The sequence below is a fragment of the Mastigoproctus giganteus genome, chromosome 1 (genome assembly GCF_048544385.1).
Source record: "Mastigoproctus giganteus isolate SK-2022 chromosome 1, ASM4854438v1, whole genome shotgun sequence".
In the NCBI taxonomy this organism is placed as follows: Eukaryota; Metazoa; Arthropoda; class Arachnida; order Uropygi; family Thelyphonidae; genus Mastigoproctus; species Mastigoproctus giganteus.
The window spans coordinates 110,660,843-110,683,888 of NC_143575.1; the positions used below are offsets into that span (position 1 = coordinate 110,660,843).

Here is a 23,046-nt window from a genome sequence, read left to right on the forward strand (position 1 = left end):
AAAGGAGGCAGCAAAGGAAGTACGCAAACCCTTAGCCATAATTATGAGAGCTTCCTTGGACTCAGGGGAGGTACCCACAGATTGGAGATGTGCAAATGTGACCCCAATTCACAAAGGAGGATCAAAGGCTGAAACAAGTAATTATAGACCTGTGAGTTAACTTCTGTTGCAGGAAAATTAATGGAGGCACTGGTTAAAGAAGCACTGCAGGATCATCTAGACAAGAGTTCAGTTATAGCTCGGACACAGCATGGTTTTGTTAAGGGGAAGTCTTGCCTGACCAATTTGATTGGATACTATGATGCAGTCACAAAAGGACTGGATGCAGGGAATAACTTTCATATTATATACTTGGATCTTAGAAAGGCTTTTGATACTGTTGCACATGGAAGACTGCTGCACATTGGAGGCTTGAAGTGGTGGAACCCATGTTTAGTCTCTAGAGCTAAGTTCCGGTCAACCCTTCCCTATCTCTTCCAGCATGCAGTATGGTATGATTGATGACTTTTGAGGTTATGATGAACGTTATGGCAAGATCCAATATTCCTTACATTTCGAGGGTACAGCTCTAAAACGGTGTTCGCAAACCGGTCGCTAATTAGTACACCGGACTGAACCTATTGATAACTCTCTAGGAGATTTCCAGATCAGCTAGTGTATAATCTTGCTACCTCTACTCTGCCAGATAGTGACTGGAGGGAGCCGAGTAGTGTGTATGCTAGGAGCATTGTCGAGGCCACGTTATGTCAAGGATCTGGGTATATTCTTACCACGTGTACACCATATCCAAAAATTTCATTACTTCATACAGTATGGCCCACCCACTTTTTCTTACTATTGAATATCAAACTAATAGAGCAAGCTTATCTGCGAAAAGATCTAAACCTCACAAGCACTTCCTAATTAATTTCACAAATATACGTGGTCTCAATACTAATCTCAACGATGTCCATTTTCACTTGCAGTCTGCCAAACCCCACGTATTTTTTCTGACAGAATCTCAGTTATCGGTTGATTCAACTTCTGCTCATCTCAGATGCCTAAATTATTCGCTGTATGATTCCTTTCGCCTCAAAGGTGGTACTTGTGCATATGTCCATTCTGATATTGCCTGTCAGAGACTTGGCAATTTGGAATCTCCTCTCTTTGATCTTCTCTGGCTTAAAATCTCTCTTCCTAATTGTGTCAAATTCATCTGTTGTCTCTACCATTCTCCCAACTCCACTAATCACTTGGAGCTCTTTGACTTCCTCTCTTTGCAACTTGACTTTCTCCAGTCCAACTTTCCTAACCGGGAGGTAATTTTCCTTGGTGATTTTAATGTTCCCAACTCCAGCTGGCTTCCGTTTTCTAATCACACCGACCCAGCAGGTCGAGATGCTGAGGCTTTTGCAATTACTAATGACCTAGCACAGATTGTTCATTTACCTACAAGAATACCGGACAATCCTAATCATACAGCCAATATGCTTGATCTTTTTCTCACAAACAACCCTTCTAAGTACACGGTCGAAGTGAGAGGTCCTATAGGCATTTCAGATCACAACTTGGTGATTGTCTCTTCTCCAATGGAACCATTATCTCATGGCTATTCCCAACCTCGTGTTGTTTGGCATTACAAGAATGCAAAATGGGATGATCTTCAAGACTACTTTTCTTCTTTTCCTTGGTTGGATTACTGTTTCAAAACTTCTGATGTCAACGTTTGCTCAGATCGTTTCTGTGAAATTATTCTTGTAGGAATGGAATCCTTTATCGCACTCTCCACTTTAAAATCTCGTCCTTTATCTAAACCTTGGTTTTCCAATAAATGTGCTAAGGCTGTTCAAGAGAAGAATGCTGCATATCGTAATTGGCTTGTTTCTAATTCTTCAGTTTCATTTTCTGCCTACACCAAAGCTCGCAACAATTGTAAAGCAGTTATTAATCAGTCCAAACTAGAGTTTAAACAGGCTAAGAGTAGAAAACTTGCTTCTTGCCCTAATGGTAGCCGAGTCTGGTCACTTGCCAAAGTTATTGGCCGCAACTTTTGCCCATCTCTGCTCACACGTCTGTCCAAACCAGATGGTTCTCTTGTCACTTCAGCCAAGGATAAAGCTGACCTGCTAGCATCCCATTTTTCTTCCAGCTCATGTATTGATGACCTTGGTAAAACACCTCCCGCCATTCCCAACACGCTCCATTCAATGCCTCCTGTGGTCTTCCGTCAAAAGGATATCAGAAGGATTTTGATGAATCTTGATGCTAAGAAAGCTCCAGGTCCTGATGGTATTTCTCCACTTGTTCTCAAAACCTGTGCTGCTGAACTTACTCCTATTCTTTGCCGCCTTTTTTCACTTTCTTATTCCAAAGGTGTTTTTCCTTCTGCTTGGAAATTTGCTCATATCCAGCCAGTTCCTAAAAAGGGTGACAAATCCCTCCCATCCAATTATCGTCCCATTGCAATTACTTCTACTCTTTCTAAAGTAATGGAGAAATCAATTAACTGCCAACTCTTAAACTACCTAGAAACCTTCTGTCTGATCAACGATCGCCAGTATGAATTCCGTCAGTGTCGATCCACTGGTGATATTCTGGCTTATGTTACCCATTTATGGAATAATTCATGGAATGGTTCAGTGAAACACAAGTAGTTGCTCTTGACATCTCAAAGGCTTTCACTCGTGTTTGGCATAAAGGTCTTCCAAACAGCTTCCATCTTATGGTGTGCCAACTGTTTTTAGGAATTGGTTATCCAGTTTTCTCTCTGATCTCTCACTGAGGGTGATGATAGATGGCTCTCTGTCTTCTAACTTCCCCACTAATGCCGGTTTCCCCCAAGGTTCAGTTCTTTTCCCCACTCTTTTCCTCTTGTATATTAACGACCTTCTTCCATTGACTGGAAATCCTATCCATAGTTTTGCCGATGATAGCACTTTGCATTCAACTTTCCATTTCCATTTTTAGAAACCTTGTCCTGTTCAATCAGCTTCAACTTCTCGAAAATCTGCTACCAATTCCTTAAATGCCGATCTTCAGGTAATTCTCCAGTGGGGCAAAGAAAACTTAGTTGATTTCAACCCTTCTAAAACTCCGTCTTGTCTTATATCTCGCAAAAAGGATTCTTCTGCTCCTATGCTTATCTTTAGTGACACTCCGATTTCTAGGGCAAAATGATATATCTCTTTTGGGAATTACCCAGACTTCTAATCTCTCTCTTGGCACAAGCACATTACAAATATTGCTTCCTCGGCATCTAAAAAACTTGGTTTTCTCTTTCGCTCTCAGCGTTACTTTTCTTCCAAACAGCTGCTCACTCTATATAAATTGCAAATCCACCCTGCCATGGAATATTGTTCCCACATCTGGGGTGGTGCCCCCAAAACCTCTCTCAGGCTTCTTGATTCCATTCAGAAGAGGGCAGTTAGGTTAATTAATGATTCATCTCTAACAGAGTCTCTCCACTCGCTTTCTTATAGACACTGTTTCTGCTGCATGCCTCTTCTACAGATACTTCCATGGGCAATGTTCTTCTGAATTGGCTTCTATAATTTCCGCTCTCTCTTTCAAAACAGTCCAAACACGTGCCGCTACCAGCCAACATCCATTTACTGTCCAACTTCAAACCCACAGAACCAACTTTTCATCTTCCTCATTTATTCATTCAACTGCCGTTTTCTGGAACAACCTTCCTTCATACATATTTCCTGAAAATTACAATCTACAGAAGTTCAAGTCTAATGTCAACAAATATCTTCTTTCGTCTTTTCAACCTCCAACCCAAGCACGGTACTAAGTACTATAGGTTCTAATAACCTGTATTGTTTGGGGTTCACATAAAAAAAAAAAAAAAAAAAAATTAGAGCAGTGTGGCATTGGAGGCAAATTGCTGGTATGGATAAAGTTGTGGTTGAGGGGGAGAAGACAGAGAGTGTTAATTAATGGACACTGCTCATCGTGGACTAATGTTATTAGTGGAGTTCCTCAGGCTTCAGTGTTGGGTCGCTATTGTTTTCTGTATTTATAAATGATATTGATGATGGTATATCAAGCTTAATGTCCAAGTTCGCAGACGATACGAAGGTTGGCAAGGACACTACTGACACTATGCTGCTGCAACAGGATCTGGAAAGGTTGATCAGATGGGCTGAGTGGTGGTGGCAAATGAAGTTTAACACCGACAAATGTAAAATACTACATAGGGGAAACAGCACCCCAGAGCAATGTATCAACTCTGTGGTACTACACTGACAGTGGTAGAGAATGAAAGGGACCTCGGGGTGGTTGTGCAGGCAGATATGAAGTTCTCTGAGCAGTGAAGACGGGCTGCAAGAATAGCTCATGGTGTATTGTCAATGATATATAGGAATTTTCCTAGCAGGGATAAGGAGGTGATTATTCTCTTGTATAAGGCAATGGTCAGCCCACACCTAGAATACTGTATACAGGTCTGGAGGCCTCTTTTCAAGAAGGATGTAGAGCTGCTGGAACGAGTACAGAGAAGTGCTGCAACAAGATTAGTGAATGGAACAAAGGGGTGCTCTTACGAAGAAAGGCTTAAGTTTTGCAAATTACAGTGTCTGGAGACTAGGCACCGGCGAGGTGATCTGATAGAGGTGTATAAAGCCTTGAATGGTTTGAGCATGCTCAATGTTGATGGGAGTCTTTCTCTTTCTCAGAATAATCACCTGAGAGGGCATAAATTGAAAATGAGGAAAGACAGATGTAGGATAGTTGTCCAGAAATTTGCCTTTAGCCAGCGGGTGGTTGGTTGGTGGAACAGACTTCCATCCCTTGTCGTGGAAGTTGATAGCCTAAATAAATTTAAGGCTCAGCTGGACAGGTATTTTGAACGAACAGAGGGGTGAAGTGGAAGTGGGGTTTTTTTTTTTTTTTTTTTTGGCTGATGCTGCATAAGCTTGCTTTCCTGCATAAGCTTGCTTTCTTGCATCAAATGCCTCTACTAATGCTAATCAATAAAAAAAAGTCAATTAGAAAATGAAATGACATATGAATATTCCAGCAAAAAAAAAAAAAGGATATCTATGTATACAAATGTCACAACTAAATTCAATAAAATAATTTTATAAGCAACTCTTTTGAACATTTCTCATAAACATATTGAAATATTTTCAAAATATGTTTTTCAACAAATTATAATTTTTTTTCAAATGAAGTCAGTGGACTTCTGAAACTGACAAAATGCAAAAAGAAAAGTAAAAGAAAAAATTCAAACAATGCTCAGTAACAAAAAAAATTAAAAAGAGCCAAGTAAAACTTTATGAAGAAAAAAAAAAAAAAAAAGCAATATAGTATGTTTTAAGAGTGCCGACCCCATATAACGTGGGAAAAGGCAAAGACAAAGAAGAAGAGTACGTTTTAAGAGTCCAAAGTCAAGCAATACTCCCAGTGAGATCAGCAAAAGGGAGTCCATATGAGGAAAGACTTCAAATATTTGGATGACAGATCCCAGAAGCTAGGCACGTAGAGAGGACAGCTAAATTGAGGTGTATAAAGCTCTGAATACTGAGGTGAGAGTAAAATAAAGTAAATTGAGGTGAAAGTAAAATTAATGAGAATGTAATTTTTATTATACAATGACTCCCTGGCTTACGTAATACTTGACTTACGGAAATTCAACTTTACGTAAGTTTTTTCCGGCTGGTGCAAACTTTAAAAAATCGTGGAAACATATTTTGCATTCTGTAGGAATAAATGGAGGTATTGTGAAAATATCATAATGCGAGCCCAGTAATACATTGTTTTTTTTTTGGTAATTCGTTCCAAGACCTCACAGGTTGAACTTTTTGCTATATAACTAAGCTATTTATCTCTCTAAAAGGTCATTTTTATAATGGAAATTGCACTACACTTTCATCATTATCATATGTTCCATTATAAGAATCAATTTTGAATGCCTTCATATTTTTCTAAAACACATTTCTTAAAGTAACTACCATAAAATAAACACAATTTGCACTTTCCGGTTTATTGGGCTTTTCTGTTAGCGCAATCTATTATAAACAAGTAGTAAACCTGATCTTATTGCATTTACAATAATACCGATAACTGGAATTCTGTGATTTTTTACGTTATAGTATTATTGTGAAACGAGTTCCCCTTCACTGAAATCTTTAATCATATAAAAAACATAAATAAATTCTCTTCATTCCTATTTATTATTACAATGGTGAAGGGAAAGGGACCAACTGAAAGTGCAAGTGCTGGAAGTACTAGGAAACGAAACAAAATTGATTTAGAAATGAAGATGATTAATTAAGAAGTATGAGGCAGGACAAAGTTTGTCATCTATTGCACGAAATTAGGTCTCGCTGCTTCAACAGTGAATACTATTTTAAAAGACAGTGCATGTATAAAAGAACATGTTAAAGGATCAATGCATTTAAGATCAACAGTGTACAGGTGAACGCTGTTTCATCAAAGATGGAAAAGCTATTAATAATATGGATGGAAAATCAGATTCAGAAGTAAGTGCCCCTGAGTCCAATGGCCATTCAAGCAAAAGCAAGAAGTATTTATGAAGATATTAAGGATAAGTATGGCAAACCCCAAACCAAGTTCATGGTGAGCAATGGGTGGTTTAATAGGTTCAAGCATCACAATGGTTTCCAAAACTTTAAAGTATGCAGTGAAGTCTCCAGTGCCATCTGCAGAGAAATTTTGTGATGTACAGCCCTCAACTTTTGCAGCGGCATGTTTATCAGCTGGAGAGTTAATTTTGGCAGCGATGCTCGAAAGGTTGTTGTTGTTATTTGGTTTTTAGGAGTATTAGCAACTAAAGCCATACTGCTCCAGGGATATTCGGTGGTCATTTCCTGACCTTTCAGCATCCTCTGTATTTGGTAGTCATGGGCTCGAACCGTGGTCTAATCAAGAAGCATGTGCTACGCACTGCTGCTTCTGCCCACCTGGCACCGCTCGAAAGGTAAAACTTGCTGACGTTATGCCTGTCTCCTTTCTCTTTTTGTAATTTTATAATATTGAAATTTTTGTAATTTTTCCTGCGCATGAAAAAAAAAAAATTAATAAATAATTCTATTTACATGTTCATCGATCGTTTCTTTTTTTGCTTCAATCAAATTTGCGAGTGCTGCATAAGCATTTAGGGAAATTCCGACTTATATAGAGTTCTGCGGAACGCAACCCTTATGTAAGTCGGGGAGAGGCTGTATATGATTCCCATGGTTCGATGCCTTATCATAGCGGGAGGGGGTGTGAGAACTATGCCATTGGGTGCATATACTCCTAGAAGGGTCACCCATGATGGGCAGATCAAAGCTAAAACACTAGACTAAATTGATCCAAAATCTGTCAATCCACTGGAGCAGCATGGCAGATAATGGTCTTTCCCCTCAACATGGCTTCCCAACAAAATAAACAGCTCTTATTCCCTGGAGGCCTGTGAGCTACTACCTATGGCAGTGGGGATACCAGCTCAATGGCAGAGATATCCGGCTGCCACTGGAATTTAGACATTGGAACACTTAACATTTGGTCTATGAGCACAGACTTGCACCTAGGGTATCTTAAACTCCTAGGTGCAAGTCTGTGCTGACTAAGATACAAGGGCATTAAAGACCAAAATGTGTCTTTCCAGGGTTTTTAATGTAAATTAGATTCATTTATCAAATCAAACTTGCCAAATGAAATTAAACTGTTTGTCTAGATTTGCAGAGTTACCTAATATCTGTTAAAGGGTAAGTGGATTCTGATTATTGCGTAAACTCTGGAAGCAAATAAACCTGGAATTTCTGAATGGAGGGAATACCAAAAAAAATGTGTCTTACTGAAAGATGAACTTGGATTTGAACACATAGAGGAGGATTTTCCTTAGCTAATAGATGATAATGCATAAGATGTGTGGAGCCAATTCACAGTGTGGCAAGAATTACTTCTTCTCTGCAACTTTTTCTGATGGTACAGTCCTAATTTGTGAATTAGGTTTAATTTCCTGTAGTTTATAGTTGGATTGATTTCTCCATATCTTTGTCTTCTCATGCTGTAATAACAATTAGACTAAAATCAGTGTATGGAACTATCATTGTTTTGTTTGTCAGTTTTGCAAGAGGTGAAAAACATCAATTGGGACATTATCAGCTTATATGAGATTCAAAGAAATGGTGAAGATTCGGTCAAACTAAAAGAGGAACACTGACTGTATTACAAAGGAACAAATAATGAATGGTGCGCTGTAATTGGACTGCTGTTCAACAAAAGACTAACAAATTCAACCATAAAAGTACAAAGCCATATTGAAAAAATTGCTTCTCTGCTATTAAGCTAAATGGTCACTATTCTCTTCAAATTATTCAAGCTTATGCTCCTACAAGTAGCCATAGCAATGATGAAGTTGGAGAATTTTATGAAGATGTATTGCACCTTTACAAGCAGGATGGCTAACACAATAAAATTGCAATGGGAGATTTCAATGTGAGAATTGGTAAGATCCAAAATGGGGAAAGATTTGTCAGCCCATGTGGAACTGGAAAAGGGATGACAGAAGCATCAACTAATTGAATTTGTGGAGGAACAAAATTTGTTCATCATGAACCTTCAAGAAAACTGGGCATGGAAGAGCCATCTTGAAAATGCTAGTGAAATTTACTTCATACTGACAAACAATAAAATGATATTCACTGACTGCTCAGTCTTGAACCATTTTAATGTTCAAAATGACCATCAGTTACTGAGAACAAAAATCAAAATTGATTGCAAGAAAGAACAAAAGAAATTGGTCATCAACTAAAGTGAAGAAGAATGACACTAAACAGCTATTGAATAATCATAAAAATTTGAATTAGAACTGTCCAATAATTTTCATGTACTGCAATACCTTCTGGACACAGATGTTTCAACCGATAATGACATGGACATTGACACCATTGCAGATGCTGCCTATGCCCTTTCACCTACTGTAAAACAACAACAAAAACCAATCAGAATATCAAAAGAAACAACTGCCATGATGGCATTATGATGAAAAAGTGATGAGAAATAAAGCATAGTGGTAACAGATGAAACAAGGCAGAACAGGTTGAAATGTGCAAGACCACAAGAAAGTACATAAAAAGAAATACACAAGTTTAATATTGATCTCATCAGCAGAACACTAGAAGAAAATCAAGGGCTAAAGAAAGCAAAATTTAAAAAATATTTACTCACAAGAGCTAAATGTTTGCTTTGAAGCTTGAGGATTGTGATACAACAAAAACCCAAAAATATAAATGCTAAAATGAGTGGAAGAGTTTTATTCAAATCTTTATAAGAATAAAGGACAACAACTGGATCTAATATGAGATGCAGAAGCTGTATCAGAAATTTCAGTAGAAGGAGTAGAAGATGCTATAAAATAAATGAATAAAGCAGTCAAATACTGAGTGCCGAGCACTCAGGATGAAGAGTTCGTAGTCACGAATGGTCGTTAGTGTAGTATCCCAAATATAGAGCTTTACGGTAAATGAAAAAAGTTTCTAGTACCCCAGCTTGGCCTAAAACTGAGGAACTAACGAAAACGTTGTCTATTTGAGAATGACAAGCGTGGGAGAAGGACTCCAACTTCTTCCTGGAAAAGCAATTAAAGTCTTGGGGGGAGAAGAGACTGGCAGGTGAGGGCTGTGCAAGACTCCACGCAGGCACCTCCCCACCACTTCCGCCTAAACACTGGCTCTCTGGGTACCTCCTTGCCGGGACAACTCCAGTTTTGAAAATTGTTAAAAAATACTTCTCATTGCAAAATTTATAAATGACCTTTATGGAATTATTAACTACCTATTTAGCAATCTTTCTGTCACCAAAAGGAGAGTTACTTACTACAAGGAAGTGTGCTATCAAATAATGCACAGCTAATTGATTTTTAAATTTTTAGCTCCATTAGAGATGGAAATAGAGGGGGAACATGAAAATTACTAACAGTTTTCTGTCCGGCACTGTCATTTTTAATTTCAAAAATATTTTAAACCTATTCGTTGAGCTCTTTCCAGTTGTGTATAATAAGCTATGGGTTGTCAACCCATTTCACAGACAAAATTTTGTCAACAACGATCAATATGGCATTATATTGGCCCACATGATGTACAAACCCATGCAAAATTTCAAGTCAATAGGTTGAGTGGTTCCAGAGATACAATGCTGTGACAGACGGATGGACGGACAGACAGATGGATAACCAAGTGACATTATAAGGGTTTAGACTACGGACCCTAAAAAGCAGCAGGAACCGATAAAGCCACTGTTCAAATATTGAAAGCTGGAGGCTAGCTGGTATATAAAGCTTTAGCCAGAATATTTCACAAATGCCTTATACTTAAAGTACCTGTAGCATGGAAAAATGCAAAAGCCATCCTACTGCACAAAAAAAGGTGACAAGGCAGATACTACTGACTAATAAGCCTATTGCCAGTTGTCTACAAGGTTTTCACAAAGATACTCTCAAGAAGAATAGACACAATACTTGATGCAGCCCTACCCAAAGAACAAGCAGGTTTCAGAAGTGGCTTCAGTATAATGGATCACATCAAATCCTTACAGCAAGTTATAGAGTGGCACAATGAATACAACCTCCCATTATGTATAGCTTCATTGACTATGAAAAGCATTCAACTCAGTCACAAAACAAGCAATAATAATGTCTTAATGCCTTATGTCAATATTTTCCAACCAATATATGAAAAGTTGACTACCCAGTCAATTCAGGTGAACAATGATAAAGTTTGGATCAACATAGAAAAAGGCATCCAACAAGGAGAAACAATCTCTCCAAAACTATTTTCTGCCTGTTTTGAAGAAATTTTTTGCAAGCTAAATTAGGATAATGAAGGATAAATCAATAAATGGAATTACCATTTTTTACCATTTACCATAAATAGAATTTACCAAGTGATATCATTCTCTTTGCCAATGATCTGGAAGAATTTCAGCAAAATATCAAACAACTGTAGCACAAAAGCAAGAAGTTCAGTTTGAAGATGGATATCAAGAAACCATGAGTTATTTTTAAAATTTGCTAGACCAAAGAAACTCACAGCCTATGGAAACAGTTATGTTTACCTTGAAATTTCAACAGATCGAAACATCATGATGGAAAATGAACAGTGTGTAAAATTGGGATGACCAGCATTTGGAAAGTTTATATAGTCTTCAAGACAAACTTGATCAAAGTGTAGCAAATCACTCAAAGTGTCATAACATATGGTTGTGAAACATGGACACTGAATACAAAATCTTTACAAAGACTCAGGGGGTCACCAAATTTTGAACAAATCAAAAGAGACCAAAAAACATTATTATCATCAGCCATATGGTGCAAGGAAGCCTGAGGGTTATGCTCCACCAGCCAAAAAAAAAAAAAAAAAAAAAATCTGAATTACCCTGTGTGTGTGTGAGAGAGAGAGAGAGAGAGAGAGAGAGAACGAAAGTCAGAAGTAGAAGGGAATCACCAAGAAAAAGAAGAATGATGATCCAGCTCAGGACCCTGGATGTGGCAAGCCCATACTCATCAGATGTGAGTCCCTACGTGTGCATTGATTCGGCAATGAACCAAGGTCTGAGACATCACTGAAAGAACAAAGCACTTAAAAATGGAATGGGGAGGTCACATATTAAGAAGAACCAACAATAGATGGACCAAATTAATTTTAGAATGGATAATGGACTCTAAACAGTCAAGAATAAGACCAAAGATGAGGTGGATTGATAAAATTGTGAAATTTGCTGGTATATAATGGCAACAGAAAGCACAAGGCTGCATTTGCTGGAAACATGTTGAGGAGGCCTTCATCCTGCAGTGGATCGACAATGGCTGAGGAAGATAAGATTCCAGAAGTAGGGTTAGCTGGATAGATACCTATGTGAGGAGGGAGTCAAATGAGTAGTTTATTTTATTTTTGGCTGATGCAGCAAAAGCCTAGGGCTTCCTTGCACCACATGGCTAATATTAATATCAATACTAATACTAACTCAATAGCAAAGATAAACTAGTAACAGAGATGAGTACATAATCAGAGCTCTATATGCGAATCACATCAAATATTCAATAAACAAGCCTTTTTTTAATTGTGTCTTCTTTACATAGACTTTTTCAAATATGCTGCAAATTAAGAATGCAAATCAATTTTCTCAATGGACTTTTTTGGGTTAAAAATCTTTTATTAAATTAACTCCTCCAAAATATTAAAATATTTTTAATGCTGCAAAAACGGTTTCAAGACATAAGCAGAATTCAAGGTATAAATACTGTTGATATCAAACTAAAGTGATTGTCATATAACAGCATAAATCATTTACTAATACAGTATTTAAAATCTAAACAATTTCAAACAAACAATAATATCTAACAGTAAGCACTTACTAATTTATCTGCGGATCAACAACTCCATAGCTGATCAGCTGAACAAGCAAGACAGCCCAGTCCATAGTCATAGGATTGCTACGTTGAATCATATCAAACATCCCACCAACAAGACTTAATCTTAACTGAAGAGCTTCTTGCATAGTCTGTTTAGTTTTCATATCTTCTGGTGGATGTTTATCCTAAACAGATACATACATTAACAAAATGCATAAGTAAACACACACACACACACACACACACACACACACACACACACACACACACACACACACACACACACACACACACACACACACACACACACACACACACACACAAGGTAAATATATTTATGATTAAATAAGTGCACAAGGGTTATCCCAAATCATGCACCAAAGTGTATAATTTAAAATGAATTTATTTTATAACAATTTATATTAAAAATTTTCAATGAGCCTCTTCCAGGTCAGATGACTGCTTCCCAAAGTTTGGGTAATTTTTGAATGGCACTTAATAGTCTGCTGAAGCTAGGCTGCCTGATGCATTGGGTCATGGCTGCCTGCAGTGATTCTAAAGACAGAAATCTTTGTCCACACAACAGTTACTTCATGTTAGGGAACAGATAGTGATCACAAGGTTCATATCAGAGCTATATGAGGAGGGGTGAATACTGCTTCCCACTTGTAATCAGTGAGAACAAGCTGTACAGACTACAGGATAAGAAGTCTGTTGTTAGGGAGTACAAACACATCAGTTTCCAACATCTGTGGCTGCTTCTGGTGAATTTCCGGGTGCAATTTCTGACAAAGAAACGTTGCATAGTAGTCTTCAGTTATTGACCTCGCATGTGGATATAATCAGCAGCAATAAATAATGCCCTCATAATCTTAGGCCATGATGACCATTTCTTTCAACTTTGTTTTCAGCAACATTCAGAGGTGTGTGAAGATTGTGCTTCTACTGAGTCAACTGACTTCAGGTTGAGTCATGTGTCCATGTTTCATCAATGGTAACAATCGGTTTTAAAGAATCTACACCTTGTCAGTAACATGCAAGTAAATACACTGCAATTACTTTAGACTTCGCTCACTGGTCAATTGACAGAAAACGTGGGACACATTGGATGGCAACCTTTTCGTTTTCGTAACACCTCAGTTAAAATTCGGTGAACAGATTTTGCTATTCCAGATTTAATGGCAATTCCTTCACAGGTAATATGTCTATCTACCTCCAAAAATGGTAGTAATAATGAACTGCTGATGTGTTGTCTGAATATGTTCTCAGTGTACCTGAGCATTGCTTGTAACAATGGTCTGACCTTGATGAAACCTTTGAGACCAATATGAAATCATGTTATGATCTACTGTTGACTCACACACACTTCCTATAGCAATTCATAAATTTGTGTGAGCATTTGATCATGAAGTTTTAATTCTGATAAAAGATTATTGAGCTGAAACTGTAATCTGACCCGAAGCAATATCACTATCCATTTTTACAAGTAAAAGCCTCTACACCAACTTCAATGCAAGAAGTCAGTTTCAAGCAGATTAATGTTGAGGTTAAACTTCATAATCCTAATAAATGTCAGTCACACAGGCATTTGAGGTGAAGAGCATATTGTTGGTGGCACTGGACTTAACGACACAAGGGCTACTGAGGCCAAATTGTGTCAGCTCATATTTTACCTATTTGTATTATATTGATATAGATGTTAATTTATATATTCCTGTATAGGCAAATATATTTCAGATACCATAAAAGTTCTTCTATATTTGCTTAATTTCCTAAGTGAGAAAAATTATGTTAGAGGTTCAGCGTGGGAAGTGATTGAAAAGTGTTTGATCGGATGGTTGAACATAAGGAACAATCAACCAGGAAATGATGGACTGTAAGTTGTCTCTGACATGATGCACATTGAGGAGCGTTTTCTCCCAATAACAGATAGAGATGAGCGTGATGAGTGTGTCCAATTCTGAGCCTTGCCAGTACCACCTCCTCTTTTCTGTTTCATCGGAAGCCAGAAAGCCACAGCTTTGGTTCTTGCTTTATCTGGTAAAGTTTATTCTTGGTGTTACTTTTCCAGATCTGTGACCATTTATCGTAGCACTTTTGCATATGGCAGACTTATAGTCAGTGAAAAGAACCTGAAGCTGTAGTGGGAGAGCGGGTTGAGGATGTCTGGCAGCAAAGTCAGCACTTTCATTTCCCGGAATGCCAGAGTGGCCAGGGATCCAGCAAAAACTGACTGGTTGATTGGACACGTTGCAGCAGAATAGCGGGGAATGAATCATGAATCTGTTTCAATATAGGATGAGAATAAGAGAAATTCTTCCTTGTGGCAGAGACAGCACTAAGGAAGTCAGTGTAAATTATGACAGGTGAGATGGAAAGCTCAATAACCTTACTAAGCGCTAACTTAATGGCATAAAATTCAGCTATGAATACGTTGCAAACTAGTGGTAGTGTAGCTGAAATTGTACATGAAGGAAAAACTGCAGCAGCAGCACCAACCATTTTGTCAGTTTTGGAACCATCTGTATAAATTTTACAGACATGGTTGTTCACACTAGCATGAGCTGAGTGTAACTGTCTAATCTTGTTGACAGGAGAGACTGCTTCTATAGGGATGGGGTACACTTAAATAGAAAGGGTGCAAGAATATTTGCTGATGCTATCGAGGCAGTGTTAGGTGGATCGGAAAACTGCTAGCTTGGGGGGTGACACACAGACTAAAAGGTTAACAGTGGCTGCAGGCAGAGGCAAAAGTGATTCTTGCACTGCTTCTATTAGAATGAGCAGCAGCCTGGAAAACAAGGTTATGGAGATTTCCAGGACTGCTGGGAGTCAGAGTGGAACAAGTAAATACATGGCCTGTGTTAGGGTAACTAAGATTAGGAAAAGGTGCATGTATACTTGCATTTACACCAATGCTAGGAGTATAGTTAATAAATATGATGAGCTTGAAGCGCTAATCAAAACATCAAAGGCAGATACTGTTGGGATATCAGAGACGTGGTGTCATACAGATATAAGCAGTGCAGAATTAGAATTTGGGGAGTACAATGTGTACAAAAAGGATAGACAGAACAGGAAGGGAGGAGGAGTTATGCTGTTAGTTAAGAAACACATAAAATCTAAGGAAGTGCATCCAATTAATGTTGGTGGACAATGCAATGTTGAGTCTATTAAGTGTGACATAAGCATTGGGAAAGGAAAAATGAGAGTCGGTGTGTGTTATAGTCCTAATGAATCTGATGAGTATAATGAGCAATTGTGCAGAGAAATATAGGGGGCCAGTAATTCAAAATTTCTTATAATGGGGGATTTTACTTTCCAGATATTTACTGGAATTTGAGTTGGTCACTCGCACACTAACAAGACTTTTGGGATTTACTGAATGACGGTTTTCTACAGCAACATGTTTGAGAGGCAACCAGAGGGAGTAATACTCTTGACCTGATATCAGCGGTGATTATTCATGCTTTAAGAATTTGCAGATAAAGGAACCACTGGGTGACAGTGATCACAATGTAGTGATGTGGGAATTACTTAGAGATGTAATTACCATCAAGGCTAAAGGGAAAGGCTTTTCCTTTCATAAAGGTGACTATAGAAGGGAGTATATGATGAGACCCTTGTCTATCAATTCGGCCCTGGAAAGATTGTGCAAGGCTCAAGGGGTAGAATTTTTTTCAGCCTGAACTGTACTTGTTAACAGGAGAGATTGCTTCTACAGGGATGGGATACACTTAAATAGAAAGGGTGCAAGAATATTTGCTGATGCTATCGAGGCAGTGTTAGGTGGGTCGGAAAACTGCTAGCTTGGGGGGAGACAAAGACCAATAGATTGACAGTAGCCACTGGCAGAGGTGAAAGAGATTCTTGCACTGCTTCTATTAGAATGAGCAGAAGCCTGAAAAACAAGATGCATGATATTTCAGAGACTGCTGGGAGCCATTGCGGTACAAGTAAACACATGGGTTGTGTTAGGGTAGCTAAGAATAGAGACAGGTGCAGGTATACTTGCGTGTACACCAATGCTAGGAGTTTAGTAAATAAATTTGATGAATTTGAGGTATTGCTCCATCAAAGGCAAGACTTGGGATATCAGAGACGTGGGGTCACACAGATATAAGGGATGCAGAACTGGAATTTGGGGAGTACGTCTACAGACAGGATAGACAGGATAAGAAGGGTGGTGGGGTTATGCTATTAGTTAAGAAACACATAAAATCCAAGGAAGTGAAGCCAGTCGACATCACTGGACAGTGCAGTGTTGAGTCAGTTTGGTGTGACATAAGCATTGGGAGATCAAAATTGAGAGTAGGAGTGTGCTATAGACCTAATGACTCTGATGAGTATAATAAGAAACTGTACAGGGAAATAGAGTGGGCAAGTAAATCAGAGAGTCTTATAATGGGAGATTTTAATCTCCCAGATATTGACTGCAATTTGGGGGCTGGTCACTCACACACTAGCAGGGCTTTTGTGGATTTATTGGATGATTGTTTTCTACATCAGCATGTTCGGGAGGCAATTAGAGGGAGTAATACTCTTGATTTGATTATCAGCAGTGATTCTTCATGCATTAAGAATCTGCAGATAAATGAACCACTAGGTGGCAGTGATCACAGTGTGCTGAAGTGGGATTTACTCAAAGAGGTAACTACCATTAGGGGTAAAGGGAAGGGTTATTGCTTCCGTAAAGGCGACTACGATGGACTGAGACAGTATTTAAATTCTATACAGTGGGACCAACTGATGATGTTACCAACAGCAAATTCAAAATGGGAAGCATTCAAAGAATTAATCTTGGAAGCTACTAGGCTTTACATACCAACTAAGAAATATTGTTCAAGGTTCAGGCCAAAATGGATGTCAGATGAACTAATGAGGCATATGGCAGAGAAGAAAAATGCATGGGATACTTACAAATTAACACATGACACAGAAGCCTATGATAGATACAAGTTGATATGCAATCAAGTTACAAAGGATGTTAGGCAGGCGATGGCAGATTACGAGAAATCCTTGGCAAGGGATGCAAAGAAAAATAGCGAAGCATTCTTTACTTATGTAAACTCTAGAAGGAAGGGGATGAATCAGATTGGTCCACTTGATATTGATGGGTCAACTGTCGATGACCCTGCTCAGGTAGCTAACAAACTAAATGAATATTTTGCATCGACATTCACACATGAGGAGTTATTCAGCGAGGGGAATGCCAGATGTGTATTCAACTCTAGCAGTAAGCTACAGAATCTTGAAATCACTGAGAGTAAAGTGGAGGAGAAACTGTTGAAGATAAACACAAGAAAGGCACCCGGGGTGGATGGGATCTATCCAGTTATATTAAAGGAGGCAGCAAAGGAAGTAAGCAAACCCTTAGCCATAATTATGAGAGCTTCCTTGGACTCAGGGGAGGTATCCATAGACTGGAAATGTGCAAATGTAATCCCAATTCACAAAGGAGGATCAAAGGCTGACACAAGTAATTATAGACCTGTGAGCTTAACTTCTGTTCCAGGAAAATTAATGGAGGCACTGGTTAAAGAAGCACTGCAGGATCATTTAGACAAGACTTCGGTTATAGTTCGGACACAGCATGGTTTTGTTAAGGGGAAGACTTGCCTGTACAATTTGATTGGATATTATGATGCAGTCACAAAAGAACTGGATGCAGGGAATAGCTTTGATATTATATACTTGGATCTTAGAAAGGCTTTTGATACTGTTGCACATGGAAAACTGCTACACAAATTGGGGCAGTGTGACATTGGAGGCAAATTGCTGCTATGGATAAAGGGGTGGTTGAGGGGGGAGAAGACAGAGAGTGGTAATCAATGGACACTGCTCATCGTGGACTAATGTTATTAGTGGAGTCCCTCAGGGCTCAGTGTTGGGTCCATTATTGTTTTCTGTATTTATAAATGATATTGATGATGGTATATATCAAGCTTAATGTCCAAGTTTGCAGACGATACAAAGGTTGGCAGGGTTGTCAAGGCCACTACTGACACCATGCTGCTGCAACAGGATCTGGAAAGGTTGAGAAGATGGGCTGAGAGGTGGCAAATGAAGTTTAACTTTGTCAAATGTAAAGTGCTACACGTGGGAAACAGCAACCCCAGAGCAACGTATCAACTCTATGGTACTACACTGACAGTGGTAGAGAATGAAAGGGACTTGGGGGTAGTTGTGCAGGCAGATATGAAGTTCTCTGAGCAGTGCAGATGGGCTGCAAGAATAGCTCATGGAGTAGCTCATGACACAGGGGAGGTCAATGATATACAGGAACTTTTCCAGCAGGGATAAGGAGGTGATTATTCCCTTGTATAAGGCAATGGTCAGGCCACACCTAGAGTACTGTATACAGGTCTGGAGGCCTCATTTCAAGAAGGATGTAGAGCTGCTGGAACGAGTACAGAGAAGGGCAACAAGATTAGTGAATGGAACAAAGGGGAGCTCATACAAAGAAAGGCTTAAGTTTTGCAAATTACAGTGTCTGGAGACTAGGCACCAGCGAGGTGATCTGATAGAGGTGTATAAAGCCTTGAATGGTTTGAGCATGCTCAATGGTGATGGGATTCTTCCTCTAGCTCAGAATAATCACCTGAGAGGGCATAAATTCAAATTGAGGAAAGACAGATGTAGGATAGACGTGCGGAAATTTGCCTTTAGCCAGCGCGTGGTTGGTTGGTGGAACAGACTTCCATCCTTGTAGTGGAGGTTGATAGCCTAATAAGTTTAAGGCTCAGCTGGACAGGTATTTTGAACAAACAGAGGGGTGAAGTGGAAGTGGGTTTTTTTTTTGGCTGATGCTGCATAATCTTGCTTTCTTGTATCAAATGCCTCTACTAATGCTAACAGGGGTCTCAGACAGTTTTTAAATTCTGTACAGTGTGAGCAACTGATGATGTTACCAACAGCAAATTCTAAATGGGAAGTCTTCAGGGACTTAATTTTGGAGGGTACTAGGCTTTTCATTTCAACTAAGAAATACCATTCAAGGTTTAGACCTAATGGATGTCAGATGAATTAATGAGGCTCGTGGCATAGAAGAAAAATGTATGGGATCCATATAAAGTATCAGGTGCCACAGAAGCCTAGGGCAGATATAAATTAGTCTGTAATCAAGTCAGAAAGGAGGTTAGGTAGGCAAAGGCAGATTAACCCAGGGGCTCACATCTTGTGAGTATGGGCTTGGCACACCCAGGGTGCTGAGCTGGACATCATCATTCTTCTTCTTTTCCTTGGTGATTTCCCTTCTACTTCTGACTCTCTCTCTCTCTCTCTCTCTCTCTCTCTCTCTCTCTCTCTCTCTCTCTCTCTCCCTCCCTCCTTCCCAGGCTCAGCTTACTTGCACCCTATGGCTAATGATGACGATGATGATTAAGAGAAATCTTTGGCAAGGGATCCAAAGAGTCCTTTACTTATGTAAACTCTAAAAGGAAAGGGATGAATTAGATTGGACCACTTAATATAGATGGATTGACTACTGATGATCATTCTCAAATAGCTGATAAACTAAATTAGCATTTTGCATTTACATTCACACAAGGAGTTATTCAATGAGGGGAGTGCCAGAAGTTTAAAAAGCTCTAACAGGGAGCTAAGTGACTTTGTAATAACTGAGAGTAAAGTGGATGAGAAATTGTTGAAGTTAAACATATTAAAGGAGGCAGCAAATTAAGTAAGCAAACCCTTATCAATAATGACAGCTTCCTTGGACACAGGGGAGGTCCCCATGGACTGGAGGTGTGGAAATGTATCACCAATTCACAAAGGTGGGTTCGAGCCCGTGACCACTAAATACGGAGGATGCAGAAAGGTCAGGGAATGACCACTGTATATCCCCGGAGCAATATGGCCTTAGTTGTTAATGCTCCTAAAAAAAAAACCCAAATAACACAAAGGGGGTTAAAAGGTGACACAAGTAACTATAAACCTGTTAATTTAACTTGTGTTCCGTGAAAAATAATGGAATCTCTGGTTAAAGAAGCATTGCAGGATCATCAAGACAAGACTGCAGTAATAGCTAAGACAGCATGGGTTTGTTAAAGGGAGGTCTTGTCTGACCAATTTGATTGGATACTATGATGTCTGGTCTTCAGCCTGGTCTGTACTTGTTAACAGGAGAGACTGCTTCTACAGGGATGGGATACACTTAAATAGAAAGGGTGCAAGAATGATTGCTGATGCTATCGAGGCAGTGTTAGGTGGGTCGGAAAAAAGCTAGATTGTGGGTATACAAGGACTAATAGATTAACAGTAGCCACTCGCAGAGGTGAAAGTGATTCTTGCACTGCTTCTATTGGAATGAGCCGCAGCCTGGAAAATAAGATGCAGGATATTTCAGAGACTGCTGGAAATCACTGGGGTACAAATAAACACATAGGTTATGTTAGGGTAGTAAGAAAAAGAACAGGTGCATGTATACTTGCGTGTACACCAATGCTAGGAGTTTAGTAAATAAATTTGATGAATTTGAGGTATTGCTCAAAACATCAAAGGCAGATATTGTGGGGATTTCAGAGACGTGGTGTCACACAGATATAAGGAATGCAGAACTGGAATTTGGGGAGTACAATGTCTACAGAAAGGATAGACAGGGTAGGAAGGGAGGAGGGGTTATGTTATTAGTTAAGAAATACATAAAATCCAAGGAAGTGAAGCCAGTCGACATCGTTGGACAGTGCAATGTCGAGTCAGTTTGGTGTGACATAAGCATTGGGAGATCAAAATTGAGAGTAGGAGGGTGCTATAGGCCTAATGATTCTGATGAGTATAATAAGGAACTGTACGGGGAAATAGAGTGGGCCAGCAAATAAGAGAGTCTTATAATGGGGGATTTTAATTTCCCAGATATTGACTGGAATTGGGGGGCTGGTCACTCACACACTAGAAAGGCTTTTGTGGATTTATTGGTTGATTGTTTTCTACATCAGTATGTTTGGGAGGCAACCAGAGGGAGTAAATACTCTTGATTTGATTATCCGTAGTGATTCTTCATGCATTAAGAATCTGCAGGTAAATGAACCACTAGGTGGCAGTGATCACAGTGTGCTGAAGTTGGATTTACTCAAAGAGGTAACTACCATTAGGGGTAAAGGCGACTACGATGGACTGAGACAGAATTTAAATTCTATACAGTGGGACCAACTGATGATGTTACCAACAGCAAATTCAAAATGATAAGCATTCAAAGAACTTATCTTGGAAGCTACGAGTCTTTACATACCAACTAAGAAATATTGTTCAAGATTTAGGCCTAAGTGGATGAACTAATGAGACATATGGCAGAGAAGAAAAATGCATGGGATACATACAAATTAACACGTGACACAGAAGCCAATGATAGATACAAGTTGATCTGTAACCAAATTACAAAGGAGGTTAGGCAGGCGAAGGCAGATTACGAGAAATCTTTGGCAAGTGATGCAAAGAAAAACAGCAAAGAGTTCTTTACTTATGTAAACTCTAGAAGGAAGGGTATGAATCAGATTGGTCCACTTGATATCGATGGGTCAACTGTTGATGATCCTGCTCAGGTAGCTAACAATCTGAATGAATATTTTGCATTGACATTCACACATGAGGAGTTATTCAGCAAGGGTAATGCCAGAGGTGTATTCAACTCTTGCAGTAAGCTAGAGAATCTTGTAATAAATGAGAGTAAAGTGGAGGAGAAATTGTTGAAGATAAATACAAGAAAGGCACCTGTGCTGGATGGGATCTATCCAGTTATTATTAAAGGAGGCAGCAAAGGAAGTAAGGAAACCCTTAGCCATAATTATGAGAGCTTCCTTGGACTCAGTGGAAGTACCCATGGACTGGAGATGTGCAAATGTGACCCCAATTCACAAAGGAGGATCAAAGGGCGACACGAGTAATTATAGACCTGTTAGTTTAACTTATGTTCCTGGAAAATTAATGGAGGCACTTGTTAAAGAAGAACTGCAGGATCATCTAGACAAGACTTCAGTTATATGCCAGGTATATATTTTGTTAAGGGGAAGTCTTGCCTGACCAATTTGATTGGATACTATGATGCAGTCACAAAAGAACTGGATGCAGGGATAACTTTGATATTATATACTTGGATCTTAGAAAGGCTTTTGATACTGTTGCACATGGAAGACTGTTGCACAAATTGGAGCAGTGTGGCATTGGAGGCAAATTGCTGCTATGGATAAAGGGGTGGTTGAGGGGGAGAAAACAGAGAGAGTAATCAATGGACACTGCTCATCGTTGACTAATGTTATTAGTGGAGTCCCTCAGGGTTCAGTATTGGGTCCATTATTGTTTTCTGTATTTATAAATGATATTGATGATGGTATATCAAGCTTAACGTCCAAGTTTGCAGACAATACGAAGGTTGGCAGGGTTCTCAAGGCCACTACTGACACTATGCTGCTGCAACAGGATCTGGAAAGGTTGAGCACATGGGCTGAGAGGTGGCAAATGAAGTTTAACATTGACAAATGTAAAGTACTACATATGGGAAACAGCAACCCCAGAGCAACGTATCAACTCTATGGTACTACACTGACAGTGGTAGAGAATGAAAGGGACCTGGGGGTGGTTGTGCAGGCAGATATGAAGTTTTCTGAGCAGTGCAAGAGTAGCTCATGGTGTATTGTCGATGATATATAGGAATTTTTATAGCAGGGATAAGGAGGTGATTATTCCATTGTATAAGGCAATGGTCAGAC

At 39.1% G+C, this 23,046-nt stretch overlaps 1 protein-coding gene across 4 annotated transcripts in view; it reads right to left on the bottom strand.

Annotated features, from left to right (window-relative positions):
• Window positions 1-23,046, bottom strand: part of LOC150091098 (mediator of RNA polymerase II transcription subunit 12-like protein) — an 825,386-nt gene that overhangs the window by 241,071 nt on the left and 561,269 nt on the right. For all 4 annotated transcript variants that reach the window (XM_090374287.1, XM_090374270.1, XM_090374279.1 and 1 more), the window contains one exon: window positions 12,347-12,528. In XM_090374287.1, the coding sequence (XP_090230413.1) occupies window positions 12,347-12,528 (182 nt within the window). The remainder of the gene's footprint in view (window positions 1-12,346; window positions 12,529-23,046) is intronic.